Genomic DNA, 23,459 nt, shown 5'->3' on the forward strand with positions numbered 1-23,459 from the left:
GGAAATTTAATCATTGTAGAATCTTTTGTAGTCCTTCTTTTTTAGTTAGCATAATTTCTTCAAACGCCACCCAAGTTGTTAAATTTATCAACAGCTTGTTCTTTTTATTACTGAGTAATAATTTCATAGTGCAGATGTTGTGCAGTTTATCAGTGGGTTTGTGCTAGGCCACAATCAAAAGGCAGGCACACTATTTTGCAAAATTACCTGAAGGTTATGTGTGTCAGATGTACGCAAAATATTATGAAACAAGTGAATCTCATGTGTAGATTTGATTCCCCTTTCCAAGTTTTTACAATATCTATGTATATATTTTAAAAATTTGAAATAATCCTAAACCCAAAGCACTTAATATAACAAGCATTGTAGATAAAGCATATTCAGCTTGTTCTGAACATTCCTGATGGCTGGTGATGATGATTGCCTTCTTCTATGCATATTAATCTTGAACATCTTTTTGTGTTTGTTATGAGATACCTTTGATGAAATACCTGTTCATGTTTTTTGTTCGTTGCTAGCTGTTTGTTCTTGCCACCATTTATATGTGTGTGTTGTGTGTGTGTTGTGTGTATGTAGCTCACTGTGTATGTAGATAACGGCTAACGTGAAACTATCTGTGTGGTCTTGACTGGCCTTCAGTTTGCAGTCTGTAGTGTTAGGATTACAGGTGTGTGTCTTCATGCCTGATTGTATATACCTGTATTATAAAGAACCTCAAAGGGAGACACTTTGAGAAAGTTACTCTTTAAGCAGTGACTTCTCTCCATGCCTGCCTCCATGAATGAAATTTTCTGTTTCTTCCTATGGCATAATTTTGGATGGTTTCTACACTGCCATTGTAATATTGTACAATTCTATACAGGCTTCAAAAGGTTCTTAGTTATTTTTCAAAAATGCATGCTTGTCATTTTTAGCCTTTGCTGCCTTTCTCTTCCGTTTAAGGCAGAGAAGTTTCTAGTAGCTGCAAGTCCTGTTTAGATGTATGGTTGCTTGCAGAGAGGCTGGTGACTGAGCTTTTGGCTTCCTTTAAACCCTTCATCAGTTATCCTGCTCTTCCTTCAGTCAGTTTATTCTCAGACTTCAAAATTCAATTCTCACCTCCCTCCTGGTTAACGTCAAAGACCTTTGCCAAATGAAATTGCTAATTATGACTATTCAGTACAATTCTCACCTCCTTTAAGTGTTAACTCCAAACTTCCTTTGCTAAGTTATACTGTAGAGTAAATTCCCGTAATTGTTTAGCTGTGTTCTTGCACAAATTTACTCATCTCCAGAATTGACTCTCTTCTAGGAACAAAGTAGCCTCTTTTAAGGTTGTTATGGATCAGTAGATTTTTTTTTTTAAATCGAAGGAAAATAAAAACTTTCATTTTAGACTCAAGCAAAGTTTATATATAAACAAAATCCTGATGATATGCTAGAGGTTAATGTAGCATTGAATTTCAACTAAAACATAGTAAATTACAAATATATTTTGATTAGATGTTAAATGACTTTATATATATATATGTACGTGTGTGTGCATTCGCATATGAACACAAACGTGTGCTTATGTGTTATTTTTTATACACACACACACACTTATATATATATATATATATATATATATATATATATACACACTTGTTATTCTCATTATGAAAGGTATATCTGATAAAATCCATTTTTATCTATGACATTAAAGCTGAGAGGTTATCTAATTTGTCTGAAATCATATAGCTAATACCTGCCAGGGTGAGGATTTGTGGCTTGAGAGCTATTAGAATGTAATGCTTTTCTTAAGTGCATATGTTCATCATTGTCCTTGCCCTGTGAATTGTGACTTGTGTCTTGCCTTTGCATATCCCACTAAGATATTAGTCTCTTTTGGTCTAGATGCATCAGCCAGCACTTCCTAAACAAATGGTTCTGGAAGCTTTGTTTTAAGGGAGCAGCAGCTCCTGACGGTCCAGTGTTTAGTGTACTGAGCCAAAGCCATGCAGGGCAGAACTCATCAGACTTCTGTTGACTCGTGTGAAGTCACTTGTAGGATTAGGTTCTCAAGTTGGCAGCTAAGATGAAAAGCATGTATAAATGACTTCATGCCGGCATGTTATCTAGAAGCCATTGTAAGTACCTTACTTTACGAATGATTTGGAGACTTCAACCCTTACTCATTTTTTTTATTCCTTAAATAACATATCTCTGAGGGCTTTAGTTTTTAAGTTTCACTCATTTGTTTACCTCCTAGAACAAGGTCTTTCTCTTTGTCAAAGACTAGAAAACTCCACTTCCATTCACTTATTTTCTGCCTCATATATTGGTTGATACATGAGAAATATTTAGACTCGGGGCAAAATGTTAACTAATTTAATAGTAGAAATGATGCCGGAGTTGTTGCTAGTTCAGCAATTTAGTTTTACGTTGAAGGCACATGTTGTTATTTCAGTCTATTGGTATTCTTGAGTTTCTTTGTCAGCTCCTGTACTGGTTGCCATGCCTTTCACTGATAGATACTGATAGAGGGGATACTGTTCATTTGCCTAAGCTCTTTTCTATTTCCTGAATCCTGCATGTAAGGTCTTGCTTTAATCTTTCATCCATACTCTATTGTAATTTCAAACGTACAAGAAATTGGGACAGTAGAATATTTGACACCAGTGTTACTCTTTACGGATATTTTACAAATGGGTAACATTTACCACTTTTGATTTTTTTTTTTCTCTTTCATGTAAAGGTCAAATAACCTCAATCAGATATCAGCAGAGGTGTCTGTGAACTGGAGCAGTCTGTCAGTGCCATGCCTAAATGTGGTAGAAAGCTTTGAAGGATGAAGCCGTCCTAACACAGTGCGAGGCCCTCTTTCTAGTCTGTTTTGACCTAGTCGGTGTTGGTCTGCTGTATTTGATTGCCACACCTCTTAGTTTCTTTTCCTTTATGTCATTCTCACGTGTTAAATGGTTTTTGTTTTGTTTTGTTTTGTTTTAAAGATACTGATGCTTTTTCTTTTCTTTTCTTTCTTTCTTTTTTTTTTTTTTTTTTTTTTTTTTTAAAAGAATCCAAGATCTTGTTGCATGTACTCCCGTTTTTTTACAGTTAGATTTAGGTATTTATTTAGTGTAAGAATGACAAAGGTCATTGATCCATTCTCAAAGGTCATTCATCCATTCTCATCATGTCAAGAGGCATATAATGGTAGGTTGTTGGGAGTCCAATGTCGAGATTGACTATAGGTGATGCTCTTCTGGTCTGTGTATCATCCAGTAGGTTTTCTTTTCTCTGTTGTCGTATATATCCCAGAGTGATAACTGGGTTTGGAGGGAAGATACTTCATTACTGTCTTTGTTACTTCTCTGTTGCTGTGATAGAACAGCATGACTAAGGCAGATTGAAGAGGAGCTCATTCAGGTTTGTGGTTCCAGAGTTAGAGAAAGTAAACTCAAGGAAATTGTTGGAACCTGGGGAAAATTAGAACTCAGCATGTTAAGTAAAATACACCAGGCTCACAAGGAGACATGTTATATGTTTTAGCCATGAGTGGGTGGCATTTAAGGAAATAAACTGAAATCAAAGTAAATTAGGGACTGTAGGAATGTGGGAGATAAAAGGGGTTAGTGAAGGGAGATGGATAAGAGGATCAAAGAGTAGGTGAATATGAATTGGAGTATATTATAAACATGTGAACATTATTTTAGTGAGGGCTGTTACTTTGCACAATGCATGTATGCTGCGGGATGGTCTGTATGTCAAATGTGTTGCTGATTGGTCAATAAATAAATCACTGATTGGCCAGTGGCCAGGCAGGAAGTTTATGCGGGACTAACAGAGAGGAGAATTGAGAGAACAGGAAGCTGGGTGAGAGAGACACTGCCAGCCGCCACCATGACAAACCGCATGTGAAGATGCCGGTAAGCCACGAGCCATGTGGCAAGGTATAGATTAATAGAAATGGATTAATTTAAGCTGTAAGAACAGTTAGTAAGAAGCCTGCCACGGCCATACAGTTTGTAACCAATATAAGTCTCTGTGTTTACTTGATCGGGTCTGAGTGGCTGTGGGACTGGAGGGTGAGAGAGATTTGCCCTGACCGTGGGCCAGGCAGGAAAACTCTAGCTACACATGTATACTGAAATTAAGTGATACTGTGAGAGAAAAAAAAATATATATATGTATTTTTTAATTACCATTTTCACTTGTTTGTACCATATCTAGTTTTTTAATCAAGTGCACTGTCCCCAGACTATTGGTTTTCTCTCTGTTTTTGCTATATGTGTTCAGGAATGAAGAATGGGTTTTCAAAACTGTCTAGCCATGCTTACTTGGATCATAGTACTGTCTATTTGTATTTTCAGTTTTACTAATATCAAAATGTCATTCATTCTTTGAATTAAACTTTGTGCTGAAGAGGTGAGCTGTATGTAGAGCAAAGAGTAGTGGTTATGGTGGGCTAGGATTGTAGAGCATCAGTGGAGTGCCTGCACAATGCACAGTGTATTCCATAGTTAGGTGTTGCAGCCTTGGAGGTTGGGAGAAAGGGGAGCAGGGGAGCAGTATAGTAACAGCAGCAAATTGAAATGAACCAGAAATAGAGAAAACCTAAGTTCCCCGTTTCTCCATAGCTCTGAAAACAACCAATACAGTAAGGGCAGAAGTGCTATAAACCAGAAAAGTTTAACATGTTTGTGTGTGTGTGTGTGTGTGTGTGTGTGTGTGTGTGTAGGGTGCAAGAACACACATGCCACAGCACACAAGTTTAAATCACAGGACAGCTTATGGGAAATGGTTCTCTGCTTCCACTGTGGTTAGGAACTAGATTTGGATTGTCAGCATTGGTTGCAAACACCTCCCTGGTGATGCCGTCTGACCGGCTCTAAACCAAAAAGTTTTAAAAGTGGAATTTAAAAATTGGGATGAATTAAAGGTAGAATGGAAGAGGTAAAGCAAAATTTTAAATAATATTAAAGAATTATAAAGAAAGGTGTGGAGAGAAAGAGAAGGATGGGAGAAGGAAGAGCAGATGGAGAAGGAAAAGAGTTTTGAAGCATAAGGAGGAGCCCACGTGATGGATGAGCCAGCACACTGCTGAGTGCAGGGTGATCAGCAGGACCGGGGCTTGTGTTCTCACCACCCAAGCCCCTTGCTTCTCCCACTCATTTCCTGATGCAATGGCATGTCCCTGCTCAGACTCTGGATCCTCTAAAGCTGGTCATCTTCATCTGCGCCATCGATCTTAGGAGGAAAGCAAGCTTCACTGTGTCTCATGTCCCTGAACCAGATCCTGCTGTTCCACCAGTGCCACATGAGGTCACATGATAGATGGTGTCCAGGACAGCATGGCAAATGAAATGTATGATCAGGGTTTCCCTGTGTAGTTCTGGCTGTCCTGGAACTTGCTTTGTAGAACAGGCTGGCCTCAAACACACAGAGATCCTCCTGTCTCTGCCTCCCTAGTGCTGGGATTAAAGGCGTGCACCACCACACCCAGTTTGAAATGTATGATCTTTAATTTTCCAAAGCAACAACTGTGGGTCTGACCTTCTCAAGATTACAGGACTTAACCCTGGGAAGCACAGAGTAATTCTCAAGTGCTGCTAAAATACAACTTCTAGATCAGCTGTGTTCAGACTGCTTTTGTATTTATCTCTCAGTTTGGCCTCTTGTGTCTCTACACTTCTGTAAGTCACACATACACACACACACACACACACACACACACACACACACACACTGCTGAGCGGCTGTGAGTGCAGTGCTGAAGTGTTCTTTCACTGTGTCCCATAACTAGAGTTCTGGAGTCTCTCAGGTCACAGACTGTCCTATACTGAACTTTTCTGCATCCCATCAGTCACCCACATCACCAAGAAGTTCTTTTGAATTTGAACTGAAAAATGCTGCTTACTTTTAATTCCCTATCTTTGTCCCCCTTTACCTTTGAGAGTAAGTCATATACGATGTGTATAGCATTTTCTTTACCACCATAAATCATTTTATTTGCTGATTTTGTAGAATAGTCATTTTGAAGGAATTATTTGTTGACTTTCATTTTACAGTGATATGTAATTTTCTACTTATAGCTTTATTCTTTGGAAATAAACTTAAAATCTGAACAGAAATATGAAAGCACTTTGTATAAAGACATGGAAAGATTATGATGTGATGATAAGGGTGAGAACTATGGCTTGAAGTTCAAGGTTTTATATGTACTTGTGTGCCTAGTAGAAATTTATTAAATGAAATGAATGAGAGCTGATATTGGTGACATTTATAAACTTAGTAGTAACCACTGTGGAGTTTGGTGTTACTGCAAAATTCTTCTGCTGAATTTATAGTTTGTCTTTTAACAACATTGACAGTTGTTAGGTAAGGTATTTAGCTGGATACCGGGATGATAACCATGAACAGACGCATCTGAATGTAGCTCTCCATCTCAGAACAGACTTGAAATTCTGGACATTTGACAAGTACATGTTTCTTAAACTGATACTTACCTAAGCTCATAAATACCAGGAAAGAAAATTAGAGAGATCAACGGCAAGACCTTCTCTTACTTATTAATTGGAATATTGAGAAACCCTATTTTGGAAGGGGATCCATGAGTTAATCAGATGTACAGACTGTCTGGAAATGAACACGCCATGCTCATGTTCTCTTGCCTGTTGGATTGGGTTATTTGACATGTTGCTAGTGTGCATGTTGTGTCACATGTGCCTCTAAGTTTAGGAGAAGCAGGGAAGAGCATGTTGAAATACTCCTGTCATTAATCAGGCTAGTGTATGGAGGGAAATTAAAGGAGACTTCTGGATTTGGTGCAGAGAGTGAGAGGAGAAGTAACTGTTGAAGAAGGTCATTGATGGACACAAAGAGGTTTATATAACCCTTTGTCACTTCGCTAGGAATTTGCCATGCTGCATGCTTTCTTTCACCCTTTAGCAAACCTTGAGGGAGGAATTACTCATATTGTCATGCAAAAACAGGGAAATAAAATGTCTACCACATTTCTAGATTTGTACATCATGAATTGTAAGGCTTGTACTCAAGTTCAGATCTTGAGAGTTCCAATGCTGCGTGCAGTATGTGACTACTCTCTCTACACTTGGTAGGTGTTAGTGTTCCAGTTTTGTGTTTTCAGTAACTTGTACTTCTGCACAGTGATTTTGTTTTTAACACAGACCAAACTTTGATCTCTGAGACTACAATCTAGACTGGATCATGTAAAAGCCTCCCTCTCTCCAAGCATTCTTTTGTACTACTCTCTTGATACTTGTATGTGCATAAATAATATTTGGAAAATTGGTATAAATATTCATATACATATACACACATGCATTCCAAAACACATTATTAGAAAGACTGACTTAACATGACACAGGTTTAATGCACCTGCAGTGAAAATTTTTGATTTCTGATGAGGGCTAAGAGTAATTTTGAGAATTGAGAACATATTTGTATCTTCATAGCCAAAGATGTAGTTATAAACATCTCGCCGATTGAGATTGAGACCTGGCTCGTTCCATTTATTCCTAACTGTGAAACACAGATAAGTTGTTTAGTTTCTGTTCACTATGAACAGGAATAAACTCAGTATGTGTATCCACGCATCCCCTAAAGCAAAAGCAGACAGATTCATATCAATAATCAAACGCAAGAAATCTTTGGAAGGTGTTTTTGACAATTCTCACCATAAAGTTGGCTAAAAAAAACTTAGCAATAACCATGCCACAGTTGGCTTTACTCTTCAAGTGCTAGCTAGCCTGTTTGTCTAGGTGACAAATACCTGAGAAAAGTAACTTATATGAGGAAAACTGTACTTTGACCAATGAGAGAATGTGGCAAAGCAGAGCATCTCTTATCGGGGTGGCAGGGGATGCAGAGGGCAGGGATGATCTGCTAGTGAGCTTTGTACTTTTTCCCTTCTACTCTGTTCTGGTTCCCAGTCTGCAGGATAATAGAACTCATGTTCAGGGTGGGTTTTCCCTCCTTTTTGTTTGTTTCTTGAGGCAGGGTCTCACTATGTAGACTTAGGTGTCCTAGAACTCATAGTGTAGACCAGGCTGCCCTGGAATTCCTGGTGCACCACCTATTTCTGTTTCCAAAGTGCTGGGATTAAAGATGTGTGCTACCAAGCCTGGTTGGATCTTTCCTGTAAGCATGTTTATGGAAATACCATCACAGACTCATCCGGAAGTGTGTTTACTGGCTATTTAAGCATCTTGCCATGTACTGAAGTGGATAAGATTAACAATCACAGTGGGTATGTTATCATAAAGAAAATTTGCAATATTTTTAACTCGTTCACTGATTATTTTCTATCCTTAATTTAAATTTTGTTTATTAGAAGGTATTGGAGTATCTTGAGACAAGGAAGTATTTCTTACTTTTTTCAGACATCAAATTAACTTATCTGTTGATTTAGTTATTTTTTATCTTCATTATTATTTTCACTTTATATATAATATAAACTTCCTCTGAATTATGCAGATGGGTTTTAAAAAGATTGCTCAGTGAACAAGTGGTATATCATTTTGTTTCTTTGCTATCTGTATGATACTTATCTTGGTATCCATATTTAAGCATTTCTATGTTACTCAGCTGTTTGTACTATTTATATTTATGTGTACTTTATATTCTTAAACATTTCTGATTTAAGATATGGTTGTATTTGGATCAAAATCACTATTTTGATAAAGGGAGACAATGTGGATATACAAGAACTGAGGAGTTGTCATTGACTATGTCAATGACATGTAAACCTTTATGATTTGACATGTCTCAAAAAAAAAAAAAAAAGACCCGTGTAGTCTCATGCAAGCAGTGTTTAGAGCTTGACTCTGGGAAAGTGATTGGATTGTGAGCTGTGATTTCATGAATGGATAAACCCGTTGCTGCATTCAAACTTTGTATAAGTAGTTGGTGGGATAATAATAGCAGGTGAACCTGATTGGAGAAAATATGCCACTTAGAGTTTGGCGTTAGAAATATTTCTTGTCTTGTCTCCTCTTTCTGTACACTGGTGCTGGCCATCTTGAGGTGAATAACCTCTTCATCTGCTTCTGCCGTTGTCTTATTCTTCTTGCCCTTAGGCCCAAAGTAATGTGTAATCAACCTGTGATGGACTAAAACCTTGGAAACTGTGAGCCAGAGAGTAAATACTCCCTTAACGTGGTTATATTGGGTTTAGTGAGAAAAAGCCTAACACACTAACCAGTTTAGCTCGGCCAGCAAAACAGTTACAAGCTTTGAAAGATGCCATTTAGTGTTTTGGGTTTTTTTTATTCTGCACATCCGTAATACAGAAGCTTTTTTAATAGGCAAGTTGGCTTATGTCAAGTGGATGCAAATCACTGTCTGTTGAAATTATTTGAGGTTCTAACACATACTTTGAAATAACTATGTAATATATGTTTATGTATATGTAATTCATCATAAGTGCATAACTATAATGACATATACTCTTAATGTGAAGCTATTATATGATAGGAAATTTGAATAATGTTATGAGGAGAAACTACTTAAACATTCCTTAAAATGCTTTAAAGATGAAAATTACATTCATCTTGGGAAATATAAAATATATAGAACTATAGATGAGTTAATAATCCTTTTTAGTTTTACATAACCTTTTAAAAAAGAGTATAATGTAAAAAGTTATAGCATTTGAATTAAATGATTTTTTTCCTGTTCTCTAATAAAAAAATGGAAGAGATTTAATACAAGAGATTTAACAGAACAGTGCCCTGCAGTTATGACTTAACACTGCTAGATCCTTCTCATGCAGCTTGACTGCCCTCTTCAGGCTCCATATGAGTATATTAGAACAATTCATATTGTTCCCTCCGTTCCTAAGGTTGCAATGTTCATTTTTCTGTGAACCCCTCCCCACCCGATGATTCTGTTAAATGTGTAGTTATTTATTTGTGTGCTCTTGGTATTTGTGGTTTTCACTTTGAATTTTGAATAGCAATGAAGTCTGAGTGTGCTAATAAAACACTAATAATTTGTGTGTTCTTTTAGCCTAAACTGATAAACGCGCTAGGTTCCACTAGATTTCTTTTTCTTTTTTGTTGTTATTGGATTTAATTCCCTGTTAAGAAGTTAGAATATTAGTGGAAATAGAGGATAATTGGTTTTACATTATTGCACACGTTTATTTCTGATAAATTACTTGAATTTTGAATATATAGCATTAATAGTACATATTTTTAAGCATATTTTATTATTTTTCGTTTTGTTTTAGAGATAAAATTGTTCATTGGTCCTGTTGTTACGCAGTACACCCAAATAGGGAAAAGCTCATTTACTTTGCCAATAATACCTTTGCTCAAAGTTTTGTATTTGAGTTCAGAAATTGTAATTTGCTTTTGGCTTTCGTGGAATCTCTTACTCAAATTAGAAATATTTCTGAGGGATTGTCTTAATATTTTCTCCTATTGCTGTGATAAAATGACCTGACAACACAATAAGCCAGAAAGGGTCAGTGTACAATCTGAGGCTGTAGTCTGTCATTGTGAGGATTTCAAGACAGCATGATCTTGAAGCAGCTGGTCAGTTTGTGTCAAAGTCAAAAGCAGAAAGTAGTTAAATGAATGAATACCTGCGTGCCATGCAGAACTCACTCCCTGTGGTCGTTTGAATGAGAATGGCCCCCATAGGCTCATGTGCTTTCATGCTTAGAACCTAGTTAGTGAACTCTATGGGAAGGATTAGGAGGTGTGGCCTTGTTAGAGGAGGTGTGTCACAGGGGGTTAGCTTGAGTCTTCAAAACCCCATCCTACTAGGCCCAGTTTCCCTCCCGTTGTCCCTTCCTGTTGCTTGAGGACTGGATGTGAAGTTCTCAGTTACTGCTCCTGTGCCGTGACCTGTCTCCTTCTACCATGACGATCGATTAACCCTTTGAAACTAAGCAGGACCTCAAATGCTTTCATCTATAAGTTGCTTAGTTATAGAGTTTCCTCATAGCAATAGAACAGTGACTAAGATGTGGGGGACTTGCTCCCACCTTCTACAGGGTTTTATGAGGAGGAGAGAGGACTAAGGAATGATAGATAGAATGATAGGCCTAGCCGAGAAGAAGGAAAAAAAGACAGAAACTCAGGATAGCTTCAGGAGGACCTGGGTCAATACCCAATGGCCCAGAACTTTATTAAAAAGGGCTTATAGCAATGCCAAGGGGCGAGGCAAAAGACCTCCCCCTTGCTAGATACAGCCAAATGCAGACCCTTCCAAACATCTGGTACCCCAGCCAGTGGTCCAGTCATCCTCTTATGCAGCCCTACTGGTAAAGCAAGCTCAGATCTCACCAGGAAAGCTCTGTGGACTCCCATATTAAGACACTCCCCTTTGCATACAGCTCAGTGTTCAGTCCAGGAGACAGTGCTGCTCACACTGAGGATGAGTCTTCCCATCTTCATTAGCTCAGTTATGAAAACCCTCCCAGGCATGTCTCCAGGCCATACTTCCCAGGTAATCACTCATTCAGATTCTCTCCCAGGTGATTCTACTGTGTATGAAGTCTTCAATATAAGGATGTACAGACCTTTTAGTTGGGTGTTCTGGCCATCTATATTTCCAAGAAGAGTATGTACAAAATAGGTCCCAAGATTATATAATATTTTAGTAACCTGTGTTTTCCCAACTTGACCATCATTGGCATTTCCAAGGGGCTCCAGACCTGTATCATCATGTCACTCACCCTCAGACATGGTTTTCAGACACAGCCCAGATGCTGATTTACAAACTGTACTTCTTTCAAAACCCCCTGAGCTGTTCACTGTGACAGAATGAAGCCACGATCCCACTTCTCTTTTAGTCTTTCCTTTCCTTATTGGTTGATAGGAAGAAGCCCAGATTCTGTTAACGCAGGAAACATTTGAGAGTAGCTCCTTTGTATTTGTTATCCCTGCCTTTCCCTCTTAGTCTGACTCATAATTTTAATCATTTAGACAGACTGGTTTTTTTGTTTGTTTGTTTGTTTTTTTCTGGATATTTCCAGTCACTTTGGATCTAGTCTATTTTCCCCATCTAATGTATGCAGGTCTAAGCCACATTGTTTCTTATTTATGTGTTATCATTGCATGTTATTTTAAGGAGGCCTCCTCAGGTAGACAGTGTCAGCCATTTCTCTCTTACTGCAGCATCTACTTAAAATGCTGAATATAAATATATTTATGTTTTAAATTCTACATTTGCCTATAAAACTGACATTATTTTTGTATCTCGCAATGATTTATTCATTATAATGGTAAGAGTCATAAATAGTTTGCATTCGCCAACTAGTATGCATTGCTTTAGCCCTACTAGTGTTACCTGTTGGTGGTTTGCTCTATTGAAGATGGTACAACTCGGAGTTGATTTGTAACAAGATGGCTTGAGCCGTGAGATCTCTGCTGTTACCACATTGTCCTTTCCTCCAATCCACTGTATAGTTATGTTTTATAATAATGAAATGAATCAAGTTATTCAGTGAAACCAGTCTAAATGAGAATAATTATATTATTTATAGTGGAGTAGATAAATAGTTCAATGTCTTCCCCCAGAGCCCCTAAATAGTGAAATACTCTAAATAAATCCCAGAACTGAGAATCTCTAATGCAGAAAATTCATTTTAAAGTATTTATGATATAGTGATCGGGGATGAAAGTGTATTATTATTATTCATCATTGCTAACAGCAAAACTTAATAAAAGTACAGGTTCTAGCCATCGGACAGTCAGTACTCCCAAGTAGAACGGCTAATGTACATCCAATAAATCCCTCTGAGCTTTTGTCGAGGGTTTCTGTTGCAGACAGTGGCATCAGCATGCATTACAAGTGTAGACTTGGAAGTGCCTTTCAAAAGAAGTGGCAGGTTTTGTACTGACTTTTGAAGGAAGAGAGAGAATTCTAATCAAAATATTTAATGCATGTTTTAAAAGTGGCCATAATATGTTCATGAAGTAGACCAAATGTGGTATGCTGCTAGAGCCATGGTATGGGTATGGTTGTGGTGTGGAGGATCTTGTGTGGAGGATTTTGTAATGGAATTACAGAGTGATTATTAGAACACTACTCTAGAAAAGTGGAATGACAGTGGAGTACAGAACTTAAAGGCAAAGACAATTCACCTTTGATTCGTTGTTTTGTTTTTTTTTTAAACACATACTCATTAAAAACTCTTGAGAGAACTAGAAATTATCTGATAGCTTGTGTTTGTATAATAGCTTCCTCCCTAGAAAGGAAGCTTCTTGAAGTCAGGGACTTTGCATTTGTCATCTGCACATTGTTTTGCAATTCATGTGGATTTGTGGATTGAATTATGAGTCCATACATGCATATTTAATAGAATGGTATGCCTAGATCTACTTAAACATTATTAGAAAAAGAAATACTGAATCCTTGTTTTAGGATGTTTCATCATAAGGTGTTATATACACAGATGCTGAAAACCCTAAAATATGATTTTATTCTTTATTTTATTTTATAATGGTGCATTTTCATTTTATGTATCTCATTATCACAAGGATGCCAGTCAGTTCTTAATGATTTTACATTTCCTAGGTTTGATTTTTATAGCAAAATGTTTTTTAACAAAATACTTGAATTATGCAGTTTGTTTTTATATGATCACAGTGTCATCCCTTTAATGTTATGGGTCCCATATCAGCTGTTTGCAGACATTCAGCCAGAGCCTGTTACTGTTACTCCCTGTGTTTCTTAGGATTTGATGGCCCCATGTGTCTGACTATTATAATATTCAGACACTAAATTGATCTTTTAAGTTTCTTGCTGTGAAATGTAAAGATTCAGCTCATCTTATCATTAGAATAGTTATGATCTTTAAGTTCTATTTGATGAACTCTAACAATACAAATAACATCATTTGTTTCCTGTCTCTTAAATATAGATGATGTTTCTGGATTATCTGATTTCTATACAACAATTTAGTGAACACCCCAATTCCTTCCCTTCTTAACTTCTACTTCGACATGTCCAGCCCTCATTAGTGTTGCCATATTTAGAAGCATTTATAGCCTACACTATAAATAATTTAGTCTATTAGCTGTGTATAGATTGGTTTAAAAAAAAAAAGGAATTCAGTTGCATGCACATGAGTAAGTGGGGCTGTATTGTAGTTACACTGTTTATGAACCATAAACTTGTAGTTTGATGTACTTCTTCCCTTTAAAAAGTATTTGTTGATCTTGTTATGTTGTACAACAGTTTAGTTTGCAGTTTGTACAAGGATTAATGAGATGATAGTCCATTCAGTAATTGGTTAACTCTGCTCCAGAATTACTTGTTCCATTGATGGCTCTGTTCACTGCATACTCAAATATTTTTGCTTTGCCCATTATCTGTTCCAGGCAGGCTAATGAAGAATATCAAATCCTGGCTAATTCCTGGCGTTACTCATCTGCTTTCTGCAACAAACTGTTTTTTGGAATGGTGGACTATGATGAAGGGACTGATGTTTTTCAACAGGTAAAAAGTCTATATGTTATTTTGAAATGCATAACTGAGTTGGTTATTTTTGATACATTTTTGATGGCCAGGTAAAATGCACCTCACTGAGTAAGTAAGTATAGTATGTAGTGACAGTAAATTTTGTGACATGGTTGAAGCAGAGTTCATATTTGGAGACTGCTGATCCCCTCATTATATAGTTTTTGCCTTTCTTATTGTAGTAAAAGCACTTTCATTTCTATTTAGAAGACATGTGCTTTTTAGCATACAGTGACCATACTTGTTCATTAATCTTACTATGATATATAGTGGTTAGGTTGTATTTTACACAGGCTTATGACATTTCATATTGTATACATGCAACCTACTTATTTTTGTTTATGTGTGTGTTGTGTATATGCGTGTGTGTGCATATGTGGATGAGAGTAAACGTGTATATGAAAGCAAAAAGTTCACTCTGAGTGTTTTCTTTTTGCTCTCCATCTTATTTATTGTTATTTTGTGTACATATATGCATGGTACATGTGTTGGTGTACATGCCATAAATTGCATATCATTTTCAGAGGACAACTTTGGGAAATTGGTTTTCCGTTTTCACTGTTACACTTTTTTGAGGGGAGGGAGGTTGAACTCACGTTGCCTGGTTTATGTGGTGAGACATCTTCCTGATCCTGTTTGTTTTTGAGATAGAGTTTTTCACTGACCCTGAGTATTGCAAATTCAGCTTGGTTAGCTGGCCAGCTGGCTCATGGCATTGACCTGTCTCTATCCCAGCTTCAGTGCTGGGGCTACGGATATGCAGTCCTGTATCCAGGTGCAAGTGATCTGAGCTGAGGTCCTCATACTTCTGTAGCATGAGCTTTGCCACTTAGCTCTTTGCCCGGTTACTTATTTTCTACTTCAGCAGATAGAATTTTATGTGTAAAATATTCCATATTTGTCAGAAGTGTTTTCTGTCTGTTATAGCCTAGATCTCGATCAGTGTTGAAGCTAAAAACCACCTGTGACCATATTTGTAAGAGAGAACATTAAAGAACTCCCGAGGATGAGTCATCAATCCAGTAGGACTGATACCTTCTTAAGAGGAAGGAATACCAGGAGGGCATGTGCTCAGAGTCAGGCCATGATAAACCCAAGAATAAGTCGGTCTCTTGTAAGCTAGGAAGAGAAGCTTCCTTAGAAATCCAACCTCACCATTCAACCTCAGTTGTGCACTTTAAACCCTAGAAATTTCAGAAAATAAACTTACTTTAAGTCACCTGTTGTGTTACAACAGCACATACAGACTTGTAAAGAACTCAAATGGAAGTCTTCTGAGAGGACAGGGCTTTGTGTTGGGGCATGAGGATGCTGGTCACCACTGGTGGTGCTGTCACAGCTGTGTCCTCATGAGTACTTCTTTTACCAGCACTGAACTCTGAGTCTTCATATAGGAACCACTCCGGAACAGAAATCATTGTCTCCATGATTACCGCTTGTCTAGAGTAATCATCTGTTGAGCTGGGGAATAAGATAGAGTCCTGGCACACAAACACACTTTGCATCATCCTACGTGTGAGACTTTTGGGGGAGAAATGAAAATGAACATCTGCTCCCCAGTTAGGGAACTGATAACAGACCAAGATAAGGATTCTACACAAGACGTGGGAACCAGGTGTTTATTGGGGTTGCTTAGGAGCATGTTTGAGGGTTTCCTTGCAGGCACACGGCTGCCTTGCAGGGACATCCCGGGTCAGTGATGATACATGAAAGCTGCAAACTTAGAGCTCTTTACATGAGTTGCAGGCAGTTCAACAGGCTGGACAGTCTCCTGCAGACAGCTCCAGAGCCTGTCTGCCACAGTTGCTTTCTGCTTTTATAACCTTCTGGAGGGCTCTTGGGAATCCTTTGAGTTTCAGTTCTCCAGGCTTTTAAGGTTGTTTACTGCTCAGGTCTCACAAGCCTCTCTCTATTCTCCAGGAGGCATTATTTCACTTCAGAGAAGATTCCTGTGTGACATATGTATACCCATGAGACATATGCAGTGTATGTCCATATATACATATATGAGACATACACAATGTATTAATGGTATGTGTGTTGTGTGATATATGTTGTGGTATGTTGGAATTTGTCAGGTTTTTACCATATTATAAGAACTGGTTTTATAATTTAGTTTTATAATGAACTTTTTCAAAATTTCCATTAAGATTATGTATTAAACAGTTACTGTGGAGTTGTTTTCAAGAGAAGAGTTCTGAGAAATTGTGCTATAGTGGTAATGGTGGGACATGGGGTCAGAAGATGTGAGCTCACGTTATAGCTTTACCTCTTCATAGTTGAGTGACTCGAAGATTTCACCATTTTACTGTGCTCTGTCTCTGTATGTAGACAGGAAAAATAACATTTGGGATTACTAGAATGAGATATTAATGTGTGAGAATGCTTAGTTGTGTTCCTGAAATATGTGTTTATTAAATAATTGCTATTGTATTAGTAATTAATAATAGTATCGGCATACATTTGTCATCCTCACACTACATTATTTTTTATCTAAATTGTGCAGAAGAATAGAAAGTTAGGCTAAACAAATGAATACCAAGAAAAGAAACAGCAAAAATGTAATCTCCGAGTATCTTTTAGGAAAGTTCAATTACCTAAATGCTGTCTTAGAATGTGCAGTGTAAGAATAACTCAGACTGGGGAGTTTAAAGTGAACCCAATGTACAGAGACGAATATAACAGTGTCAGCATATGGAGAGCTCCCTCTGTAGCTGTGGGAGGAGAGAGAGCAGGGAGGAATGAAGAGGGAAACTCAGCCTTTTCTGCAGGTGTCCATCCTTCCTGTGAGGGTAGAGCTCTCCTGGCCTCATTACCTCATGAAGGTCCCACTTCTACAGTGACAGTTGAAATTTAACATGAGTGGTGTGTGTGTGTGTGTGTGTGTGTGTGTGTGTGTGTGTGTGTGTGTGTGTGTTGAGGGAATAAATAGAAAGCAGGGCAAATAGAGACCAAGCATTCCCTGTACCTGGAGCATTATAGTAATGTGGAGGTGAATAATGAGCACTTGATGGCATTTGCAGTAGTTCAGATGAGAAGTATTTGATACGGATATATTGCTTTGGAGAGTTCCGATTTTCTTTGCTAAGCTGTTAAGTCTCTGTAGTTATTTGGAGGCTATCGTGTGAATACACAGCTACAGGTAGCATTCGTTTATGGGCCAGGAGCTGGTTTGCCATGACTGTAAACATTATCATCCTTGGCAGCCAAACTTTCGGTGATACCTTCACCTGTTGCCCTCTGCCATCCAACAAGTTCCTTGATTTTGATTTTCATTCTCATTGAATGAATCTCTTTGCCTTTTACCTTAAGGTCTTTTTAATATAACCCTCAGATACAGAAATTTAATATATTGATATTAGAGTTAGCTCTTCTGTCAAATTATTCTATTATGTTTGAACATATTTTTAATAAACACAAGACTATAGCAGTGTCCTCTTTTGTATATTTTATGAGGAGACATTTTCTTTAGAAGAGTTTTGCTTTAGTTATTTTAAGACAAATTATTAAGAAGTTGAACAGAACATGACTGTGCCAGGCATTTTTCTCATCTCTGATATATTTAAGTTGTTTATAAAAAAAAGTACTTGTTTCTGTTGTTATTAGCCATCAACTAACAAAGAATAATCTTTGAATTTTAACAAGAAATTCGATGTACTTGTAATGTCATTGGAATCAGTGCCTTAACGTGTCCCCCCCCCCCCCCCCACTCTTGCACGGTTGCAGGAACTGCTGGAGAAGTGGAATGGTCCACGTGCTGACAGGTCACAGTATCATTGTCTGCTCTTCCAGGCATTTTGCACCATTTTAATCTTAAACGTCTAGAGAGACAAAGAATAAAAAACTAGTCAATACCAAACTGGGGATATGAATAGTACGTTAAAAGTGACAGTTAGGCAGCAAATTCAGCCATCCTGCTTCACTTAATAGTGCATCAAGATGAAGAAAAGTAGAAATTAAGCTCCAGAGAGCCTTGCAGATTTTCCTAATAAACTGTTTCTTTTAGTAATTCAGATGAAAACATAAAATGTTGGATGAATAATATAGAATATTGGGGTGTTGTTATAATTGGCATTTTATCACTTGCTTTACAGCTCAACATGAACTCAGCTCCCACGTTCATGCATTTTCCTTCAAAAGGCAGACCCAAGAGAGCTGATACTTTTGACCTTCAACGAATTGGATTTGCAGCTGAACAGCTAGCAAAATGGATTGCAGACAGAACAGATGTTCATGTATGTTTTTATTCACTATAGTAAATCCGTCTGTGTGACAGTGTGTGTCATGCATACACTTATATATGTTATGTTGATTAGCTTCGTTTGCTAGACTGTTGTAATGAAGCAGCAGGGTTTTTATTTTTTTAGTTCATCTGTGGCTTTTTTTTACTTTACCTTGCTTAAAGAAAACTGTGTTTTTGCCATGACGGGTTGAATCCTGGACCTGTGTAGTCCGAATATCTGAGTATGTATTCTGCCATTCAGCTACGTTCCCAGCCCATGAAACCTGGACTTGGCAGCTGTAACTGGTAGTTGAACTAATAGTTGATTCAGATGCATTGCTGCATAATGATTAATCGATATTGTAAACAATCACTAAAAAGTATATTAGCTAGGTACAGTATAATTTCAGAGAATGGAGAATACAATGAAAATAGTTTAATATTAGCAAACAAAGAAATTCTCATTAAGAAGCAAGAAGTAAAATGGAAATAATGAATCTTTTCTATAAATAGAGCAAGATTTAGGGCTGTAGAAAACACCTGCTACCATGTATTGTTCTTGAGACTGGCAGTTGGTCTAACCATTCAACCAGCATGTGTCCTATGTCTATCTTATGCAATTTAACTTAACAGTGCCACTTCTAGGAATTGGAACTTAAGGATGATTCAGATTCTTAGCCCTGGAAAATTTTAACACTCCTTTTAATGGAAAAAGTTGGAAACAAATCAAATACCTAAAAAATAAGACTTTGACATTGAACAAAAATCATTGTTTAACAAGTAAAAATGTCAGGTAGAAAAGTAATATGGACACTATAATCTGGGGTTTTGTTCCAATCAATACTATATGCATAGATTGAGACAGATAATTTATGGGTACTAATTTCTTTGTGGAGAGCTTATGGCTGGTTTTTTTTCCAGTTATTTAAGCAGATATTTTAAAAGTTATTCGAACACATTGAGTTTTTACTAATATATAAACACATTTTTCTGAGACAAGATAGTTCACCTATACAATGTTATCACCTGTGTCATTGGCTTTAATGATACTGTGGTGAATAAATTGTTTCCTAAATTTGTTCACTAAAAAAAAAAAAAATCTTTTTGTTTATAATGTTCTAACAATGTGTGGTCTAGTTGATGCCACACATCAAGGATTTTACTAAAGTACTCTTATTAGTTCATTACAAGAAGTAATAGAGGCTTAGAGTGTAAGAGCCCTTCCTGTTCTCTGACAGGACTAGAATTCAGTTCCTAATACCCACGTCAGGCAGCTAACAGTCGACTGTAACTCCATGTCCAGTGGCCCCAATACCCTCCTTGCCTCTCTGGGCACTTGAAATCACATTCACGAATATGTGCACTCACACACAACACACACACTAAATATTTCCAATTTGTTTAAAGATATACTGGTAATTAGAAGTGATTGTGACTTGACTACCTACCACACTAATGCATTTAGTTCTTTAGTTGGATTAATTATAAACTACAAATTGAAGATAATTACAAATTGAAAGTGTGCTAAAAATGGAAATAGTATGACTTTTAACAGTGCATCCTTTACATAGATTGATTTGTTATCGTTGTAGCAGGTGTACTTGGTGATTCTTATTCTTATTCCAATCTTCAAGTCCAGTCCCTCTGCCTTGATATATACACAAATTCACTTTCCCCCTGAAAATTATTTAAGACGAGTTATACTTCTTATAAGCGCATTAAGGATAGGAGTCTGATGAGTTCACAAAGGTTCATTTTTATAAAAAGTGACACTGTACATATTAGAATCCTCTCAGTTGACGTTAGTGTTTCCCACCATTTGTGATTCAGTTAAGTCGTTCAGGTAGTTGTCGTGTGTTTTCAAACTGCTTTAATCTGGAGCAGTTTTTTAGCTTGTCGATCCTGTTAGATCTCATAGCTTGGATACATTAAGACAGCGTCCATAAATATCCTCCTGTTCACCAGAATTTTCTCTTAGATAAGTATTTGTTACCAATCCTTGCCTGCTTGACTTGTTGCCATGATGGCTCTAAAATAATGACTAGATTTCTGGCTCTGTCTCAGAATTCCTCGTTAGGTTTCACCACTCCGATGATTGTGGGGGACCTACTATCTTTGTGTTTTAATTGTTTGTTTATGACCTACTCAGAATTTCTTTTGTAGTGATTTTTTTTAGAATATTGTCCAGTAGTGTGGTTTGGTATCTCAAATACAACTTTTTTCTTTTTAACGTAACAAGAGACTGCTACTTCTGAGACTAGTCGCTGGAGGTTCTTTGCTGGACAGGGTCCAGCCAGTACCATATCTTGGATGCAAGATGGACAGTTGAGATCTCCCTGTATTTAGATTGTGCATATTGAGGGAAGAAATTGTGGTCCTCCTTCCCTGCCCTCCTGATGGAAACTACACATCAAAGGTCCTGATCTTTCCCTGGCTCCATTCTTTTGCCACTGAATCAATCTCTCTCTCTCTCTCTCTCTCTCTCTCTCTCTCTCTCTCTCTCTCTCTCTCCCCCCCCCCACTTGATACCTCTCACTCCCTCCTTTCTCCTTCCCTCCCTCCCTTCATCCCTGTCTCTTCCTCTCTGTCACCCTGTTCCTGTCCTTCCCTCCCTCCCTGTACCTGTCCCTTCCTCGCTCTTCCTCTCCCTCTCACAATGTTTTCTTCCTTTTTTTATTGCTATTGTTAATTAGCCGAGTGCTAAAATTGTCTGAGATTTGACTCTCTGAGTTCCCTCCCACCCACTCCCCACCCCCTCTACACTCTTTTTCCCCAGGCTCCTGATTCCTGAGACATGGCTCCATAATTGTTTTCAAAGTATGCTCTTATTTTCTGGTACAATAATTTTCTCTAGGCTCTTGTTTTTGGCTCTGTACTCTACCGAGCATTCAGTTAACCATGTCATAGAGTATTCTGGGTCCTTTCCATAGAAAACGTTACTAGAACCAAGATCTGAAATTTATAAATCATGAATTTGTTTTAATTGTATCACTTAGTAAATATGGTTTTTATATGTTAAAGTACAATGGCATAGATGTGAGTTAACGGCCTACAGAACGGAGTAACTATTTGCAAATCCTGTTTTCTAAAGACCTACCCTCATATCTAGGTATTTGTGTGGCTCTTAAACTCAATAACAAAATACCAGATCTCAATTAAAAATTAATCTGGATAAACAGTTCATTGAAGAAAATATCCATATGGCCCATAAGTACACAGAAAAATGTTCTTCATCATTACATCACAGGCAATATAAGCCCAAACCACAATGAGATAGCACTTTACACCCAGGAGGATGTCTAGAGCCAGTATGTTGATAATTGGTGTTGGCAGAGAAGTAGAATAATTGGAGCATTACTGTACTCAGTTAAACTTGGCGCTTCTGTGTTATCTGTGAAAGAGTAATAAAAGCATAGATACCTGCAAATACGTGTGAGTGGGCCCATCTCCATGTGTATGCTGTAGTTGCTTGTGCAAGTAGAGGTCAACTCAGGAGAATACTGGATTTACCATACACATGCTTAAGTGGGTAACTTTGTTAAACATAGCATCTAAAGTCTCTAGTTAAGATAATTCACTTGTGCCCACGTCTTACCTTACCATGTACTAGCTAGTTGAATTGATTTTTTGTGTGATCCAGAACAGCTCTGGGCTTCATGTGTAGCATTTGCATAGACTCCAGCATATGAACAAAAGAAAGAGAGTATCTCTGTACAGCCAAGATGTTGACAGCATGTATTTTGATTCATTCAGAGCTCAGTAAACGTAGTGTCAAAGTTAGGTGTGAAAAATAAGATGTCAGTTCTCTGAATTCTTTGTGTTAAAGGTAGGAACACTATAGGTCGATTATGCTTCAGTGGATAGCTCCAACCCAGTAGTATACAGACAGCACAAAGGAGATGGACATCACAAAGAGAGTTAATAGTTATTGTTAAAAATCAAACAAACAAACCAACAAATGGTGGAGGAGAAGTGGAGGGCAGATCTGGGAGGAGTCAAAGGGACGAGTTGGGAATAAATATGATCAAAATACATTCATTGTATGTAATTCTCAAAGGAAACTATACATTAGTTAATTAAGGGGATTGCTGACTAGGATGTGACCAAAAGAGAAGTATTAGTGTTTACTCTCCACTCTTCTGATTATCTTTATTTTTGCAGATTCGCGTTTTCAGGCCACCCAACTACTCTGGCACCATTGCTTTGGCCCTGTTAGTGTCACTTGTTGGTGGCCTGCTCTATCTAAGGAGGAACAACTTGGAGTTCATCTATAATAAGACTGGTTGGGCCATGGTATCTCTGGTATGTTATCACATATCCTGCTGCCTCTGCTCCTTGTAAAATTGTGTTTTATAATAAAAGAATGGGCCAGATTATTACTACCATGAAAATAACCCAAATGAGATGTTATTTTTATAAGTAAAATAGATTAAATTTATCATTCAGCTTAAGCTATGTATATGGTTTCTTCTATTTTTTACTATTAAAATATAATGATTATAGTGTGTGTCACATTCCAAATGTAAAAAGAACTGTATTGTGAACATATCTATAAGTATGGTGATAAATTATTAAGAATTAGCAGTTTGAACTCATTTGTTAGCTAAAGAGATTTGGGTATATACTCATACAGTGTCATGTCCCCCCGCCGCACAGCCAGTAGTTGTTCTTCTGTCTCCACTGTGTGTTTGTTATACTTGTTATGCACTGGTTATATAAAAATGAGACGCAGACCTATCTGTAATAAACTGGTGGTGGCGGTACAAACTGGTCACCACAC

The 23,459-nt window shown here is 37.5% G+C and overlaps 1 protein-coding gene across 4 annotated transcripts in view; it reads left to right on the forward strand.

Annotated features, from left to right (window-relative positions):
* Window positions 1–23,459, forward strand: part of Tusc3 (tumor suppressor candidate 3) — a 169,715-nt gene that overhangs the window by 58,823 nt on the left and 87,433 nt on the right. For all 4 annotated transcript variants that reach the window (XR_009374832.1, XM_059244216.1, XM_059244217.1 and 1 more), the window contains exons 3-5: window positions 14,319–14,436; window positions 18,552–18,692; window positions 22,841–22,981. Coding sequence is in view for 3 of the 4 variants with exons in the window: in XM_059244216.1 (XP_059100199.1) it covers window positions 14,319–14,436; window positions 18,552–18,692; window positions 22,841–22,981 (400 nt within the window). In the remaining variant the exon portion in view is untranslated. The remainder of the gene's footprint in view (window positions 1–14,318; window positions 14,437–18,551; window positions 18,693–22,840; window positions 22,982–23,459) is intronic.

This window comes from Peromyscus eremicus, chromosome 17, assembly GCF_949786415.1.
Source record: "Peromyscus eremicus chromosome 17, PerEre_H2_v1, whole genome shotgun sequence".
NCBI classification, from domain to species: Eukaryota; Metazoa; Chordata; class Mammalia; order Rodentia; family Cricetidae; genus Peromyscus; species Peromyscus eremicus.